The 6,000-nt window shown below is 42.0% G+C and overlaps 1 protein-coding gene across 1 annotated transcript in view; it reads right to left on the reverse strand.

Moving 5' to 3' along the window:
- Positions 1 to 6,000, reverse strand: part of TAFA4 (TAFA chemokine like family member 4) — a 68,046-nt gene that overhangs the window by 41,822 nt on the left and 20,224 nt on the right. Inside the window, exon 2 of the mRNA XM_033517562.1 lies at positions 2,254 to 2,390. Coding sequence (XP_033373453.1) covers positions 2,254 to 2,333 — 80 coding nt within the window. The 5' untranslated portion in view covers positions 2,334 to 2,390. The remainder of the gene's footprint in view (positions 1 to 2,253; positions 2,391 to 6,000) is intronic.

Genomic DNA, 6,000 nt, shown 5'->3' on the forward strand with positions numbered 1-6,000 from the left:
CCATTCATCACATAGAAAGGGAATCTAATCATCTTTTTAAACTCAGTTATGATGATTTATTGCTTGCATGGTACATAAATGGGTGTTATGTAGTTGAACCCTTAGATACCATATTCCACACTTTCAGCAAATTCTGCAAGCAGGAATACATCAAATTAATTAAAGGCAATTTATAGATTTGCATAAATTGAACCAAATACTGTTTTCATGGCAGTGACGTTAGTCTGCAGTTAATCAGCATGCTGGGATTTGGGCAAACCTATCACAAATTTATTTGCACCAAAAGGTCCTTTGGGAATTATTTTCCCTCTGCAGGTTCCAGTTCTGAGTCCTCCAAGTCTTTTCTAAAAAAATTATCTGTGGATCTTGAAAATACCTAAGATTATTCAGCTAATCCAATGTTTTAGTAATGAAGAGACAAGTTTATAAAAAGAAATCCCAAGCAACAACTCTACTGTCATAACCAGGTGACACACTTGGATGCTTAAATTTGATAAGCATCTACCAATGAAACTAAAACAGGGGCCATGTTTTCTCATTTAAAATTGCTTGCACAATTTCTGTTCTCACGCTTTGCAAAACCATATTTTTTTTCCTCTAATTGTAAATGTTGATAATGCCCAAACAAATAAAAAATTTACTTATTAATATCAAAAGTTAAGAAACCAGAGGCTTGCTGCATATAAATATATTTTAGCAATAAATACAAGTTTACACTTCAGAAAGAAATCCATCAGTGCAAACCCCAGCACCTTCAGCCTACAAGTTTTGGCTTTTTTTAATTTTTTTTTAATTACACGAATATTGTAAAAAAAAAAAAAAAAGAAAACCAGCTCATCATGTCTACAGATTTCAGGGAATTAAAATTACATGCAAAGAAGCCACATTTTAAGCACTGATTTGGCAAAATGGTACCTTTTCTGTCTTTAAGAAGATGCTCTGTTTTGAGCCAAATATGTTGCCACTTCAAACACAGGAACAAACACCCTGATGGCCTTTTACAACTGTATATAGGAGATTTCTGTGAGCATGAATCAGGCCCAGAAGATAAAGACATCACTGCTCCCTACCTACCCTATGAGTACCCTCTTCTGGAGCACTCCCAGACTAATTTAGAGCAACTGAACCTAATTCACCTCCTGCAAGCAGCTGAACCACATAATGTCACTGCAGCTAATGGGACTGAGACTGTGAAACCAGCATAAATGTCACTATTGCTGTTGATCCAGTATTAGCCTGGTAAGTTCTGAAATCAGTCTACCATTTCATCTTTTGGTCCTACAAATCTTTCCCAGGTGACTGAAACTCTTTTTTTTTTTTTTTTTTTTTTCCCCAGGAGAGAGCTGAATTTAACCTTCATTTCCTTGGTCTCTCTGTGAGAAACACACAGATTACAGCTCAGGCACCAGTTATCACTGGTGTCATCATCTGCTCAGCTTCCAGTCCCATCCTCCTGTTGCTCTAAATGCAAACACCCAGATCTGATCCAAGTATCAGTGGATGCCCAGCTCTGGGGTTACTCTGACACATCACCATGAGGACAGAAACCTTCCTCCAGGTTTCCTGGATTCAGCCTGTGGAATTCAATGCCACAGCTCAGGCATTCTGAACGTGCCATTTCTGGTTGGAAGGGACAGGTGTGATGATGGACAGGTCCCAAATCATGCACCCTATGCTCAACAGCTGCTGTTCCAGCACTTAAATGGACCCAGGTGTTCCCAACATTCCCAGTGCAGCAGCAAAACTGGTCCCAGTGGAAATGGCCAGCTACTGACCTATTCTCAAAAGTTTTCCCCAGTTAAGTTTGACTCTTTTGAGACATTAAACAAGGAATGTGAAAGCAGGGCTCATCAGGTTAACAGGATAACCTTACCCCAGTGTAAGAATGTTTGAGTCCAGGAATGAGTGTATCACTACAAAACATCCACTTGGTCATACCCAAACTGAAAGGCTGCTAAAAGCATCCAGTACCATCCAAATGACACAGCTGCAGACTTTAGTCTGCCTTGCAGGGAGACAGGACACAAGTTTCAGCCTGCTAATGTAAAGAAATACAAGAGGACCTTTGAAAAGACAGAGGAAAAATGATATTTGGCAGACAGATGCAGCAAGGGGTGCTGAGCCCTTCAGCGTCAGTGGGCTGCCGCTTTCAGAAATGTCAAGCCTTCATTCTCTATTGGATTCAAGTGGATATTGTTGCTAACCAGAACAGTGAATCTTCAGTGTCATTTGAAAGATAAAAAGTGCTCTTACCTTGGGGACTTTGCAAGAATTTTGTTCCAGTCAAACACAATTATTTCAGTGTGTTTTTCATAGTTATTCCAGATTCCCATTTGCGGCAACAAATAAGCCTTTCTGCATCTCAGAATTTCTTCCTTCACTTCGGGGACCTAGAAAGAAAGCCACATTACACTGCAATTAACGTCTGGAAAGGTGCTGTAAAATACATCTTTGTTACCCAAATCTTAGTTTCACAGTGCCATCTACAGTGCAATGCTGGGCAGAAGGCAGCAGCTGTACTGTTGTTTTCTTTTGAGAGCACAGAGAAGCTGTGGTGAGGCAGTTCTGAGGTATCACTACATTAACCAAAGGCAGAGTTTGCTGTAGCAGGGGCTGCAAACAGAGTGTGTGCAGCTCACTGGGGCATCAGCACCTCATGCCCTCTCACCACCCAGCTGCTGGGAAAGCTCTAAGGTGCAAGACTGCACAACAGTGCAAACACATTTCCACATGGCTCCAAGAAGCCTCCAACAGTTTGAAGCAGACATTATTAAAGATAATGGGGGAAATCTGTCATTGTCTTCATAAAGATTTGGCCCTGGAGCCTGTCTGAGCAGCAGAGGGTCACATCCACAGGAGTGTGTCTGGGATGATGCACCCCCTGACCCTGCTGCCTCTCCTCACTTCCAGCATCGCCTCTCACGCCCAGCACACCCACACCCAGGAGTTACACCTTGGAATCTCCACATGGAAACACTTTCACAGCAGCACTGGCACACCTGCTGCAGAACAAGGAGCTCAAACACACCATTTTATAGACATTCAGACCTCTTTGCTTTTGTTGTTTGTATTTGTTCTCTCACTTCCATCCCTGGGCACAACTTGACCTTCTGCTGTTGAAAACGTGACACAGAGCAATTTGTGAAAGTAATAATAATGTGGTCTTCATCTACACAGCGATCACAATAACCTTTTCTCATCCACCATTCTTTTCATTTCACTCCTCCTTTGATCAATTAGAAATTTGCTTTTGAGAAACACAGAATTACAGCACCGCATTGGAGGGCAGAGCACGTCTGGGGTCACAAAACCACAGAGAAAGACACTTTTCAGCAGCTCAGGGCAGGAAGACCCCTGGCTCAACAGGCTCACAGGCTCACAGAACCTTCCAATCACAGGTTGGAAGGGACCTTAAAGCTCATCTTGGTCCAAACCATGGGCAAGGACACCTTCCACTGCACCAGGTTGCTCGAAGCCCCATCCAACCTGGCCTTAACAGCTCCTTTTAATTCAGAATGCCATGAGAAAATAGAGTAATTGCTGGAATTAAAGAGGTGCCAGGCCAGCAATCTATAATTAATCACATTTTACTCTCTTTCCTTTCCAAGGTGGAGCTCCAGGGTGAGCCAAAATCAGCAGTTCTATCAAATGAGCAGTGGAAATCCAAACAAAACATAGGCAAAGAGCTGTCTTCAGAAAAAGCACAACCATCCTGTATTAATCCTTTCTTCCACAAATACACATGAAATAAAAAATAAAAATAAAACAACAGTGTGCCTCAAAAGACCTATTAAGAAGAAGCAAACAAACAGGATTTTCAATATAACATTGACTGACTGAAATAGTTATGTGGTACATTTTTACCCATTTCATAATAGGACAGGTAGATAAATATATTCTTACAGTGCTCTTGTAGAAATCGATACTGCAATACACTAACTTGGGTTTTAGTGCTTATCTGTTCCATAATTTTTATTAGAGAGGAAAATAAAGTCCCATGCAGATGCATCTACAGGTGAATCCAAACATCAGTGTAACCTGTTCTGTAAACTCATGTTAAACACTGGTAAAAGGCAAGGGAGTATTGATTTGTCCAACTCATTCTAATTAAGTGGATGCAGAGAAAGCGACAGATGATACATCCACCTGCATATCTCCAGGTTTTCTGATGCCTTCCAGGCAGTGATATTTCTTTTAAAAATAGACTTGTATTAGGGGAGATGAAGGCAAACTCCTGAAACCAGCTTTGGCTGGTTTATGTCAATAAAGGAGACAGATCAGAACAGAAAAAAGAGGCTCACTTAGTTAATAACTGTAAAAGGAATTTCAGGATTTTCATAGTAAAAGTGTGCTTTGTGTGTGTTTTGTGAACAGTGGGTTTAACTGCTGGTCCCTGTCTTGTCCCAGGGTGACACATTACTTTGGGAAACAGAGCTGCTTGTTTATTTTTATCCAATGAGCTCTGGCCAGTGAGCAGCTGAACTCCACCTCCAGAAAAGATACAGAAAAGAAGGAAGAGGGAATGGGAGAAGGGAAGGGCTCCATTTCCAGTATTTATGCATGGACTGACCATGAGCAACTCCTGCTTTCCACAGGAGACCCCCAGAGGCTACACCACTCCCCTGGGGCAGTATTTAGGGCAAATGGAGATTGTGGGTTCTGGGATCTGGAGGGAATTGCAATGGGCAGCTCTGCTGCACCTCGGTCCCAGCACAGTCTGTGCCTCTGCACTCAGGTAAAATGGGTATAAACAGCATTTCCTTGTGTCAGGGAAGTTTTTCAACACAAGCAATAAAGGTCCAAAGTTATTTGAAAACTGTATAGGCACTGTATAATTCCTTTTGACAGATGGAACAAGATAACATTTTAAATTAGGTGCATTTCCTACCAATATTTACATGTTGTAAAATGCTTTTTACAGCTACTTTCTGCAAAGTATAAATTACCAAACCATTTTGTGCCATCTTTTATAATAAGCTATTAAATAATTTAGAAAACCTCCTTTCATTAAATATTTAAAAGGCCTTAATTCTCCATTCTAAATAATTCTTCATTTAAAATACAACTGTGCATCTCTTAAAGACTCCTCTTCTGTAAAGCAAGGGGTGAGGAGGAAAGAGATCTGGAGGCCATGTACTGTTCAGGGGATTTACCAGCCTGACTTTAACCCCACTGTCAGCCTGGACAAACTCTTTTCTTATACTGAATAAAGGACAAAGGGAAAATATCTGACATTTCTTATCAGAGGGGGGAAAAGATCTGGTCAGGTCACTGTGTGTATTTGAAAACTGCTGCTGTTTGAGGGGAACTAGAGACAAAAGAGAGAGCCAAGCAAACACCTGCACACTGGCTGACCAACCCAGAGCCCCATTTTGGGGCTAAATCACTATACACAGGGTAAATATTCAGTGACAGCACTTGATGGGGACATATAAAAAAGAGGAGGAACAACTTTTTACACAGGCAGGTATTGACATGACAAAGGAGAATAGTTTTAAATGAAAAGAGGAGAGATTTATATTAGATGTTATATAAAAGTTTTTCCCTTTGATGGTAAGGACAAGCTGCCCAGGGAAGCATCCCTGGCCCATCTCTGGAAGTGTCCAAGACCAGGTTGGACTGGACTTGGAGTACCCTGGGATAGTGGGAGGTGTCCCTGGCCATGACAGGGGGTGGGATGGGATGGGCTTTAGGGTCCCTTCCAGCCCAAACCATCCCTGACTGTGCGCTGATGTTGTCCCATGGCCTGGGGTGACATCCCTGAGTGATGTCCCTGTCACAACACAGGTGACTGATGTCCCTGTCGGGATACAGGTCACTTATGTCCCTGTCAAACTGATGTCCCTGTCGGAATATAGGTGACTTATGTCCCTGTCACTACACAGGTGAGTGATGATCCTGTCACGACACAGGTCACTGATGTCCCTATCACGATTGATGTCCCTGTCACGACACAGATCACTGATGATCCTGTCATGACACAGGTCACTGATGTCCCTA

This window comes from Parus major, chromosome 12 (genome assembly GCF_001522545.3).
Source record: "Parus major isolate Abel chromosome 12, Parus_major1.1, whole genome shotgun sequence".
NCBI lineage: Eukaryota > Metazoa > Chordata > Aves > Passeriformes > Paridae > Parus > Parus major.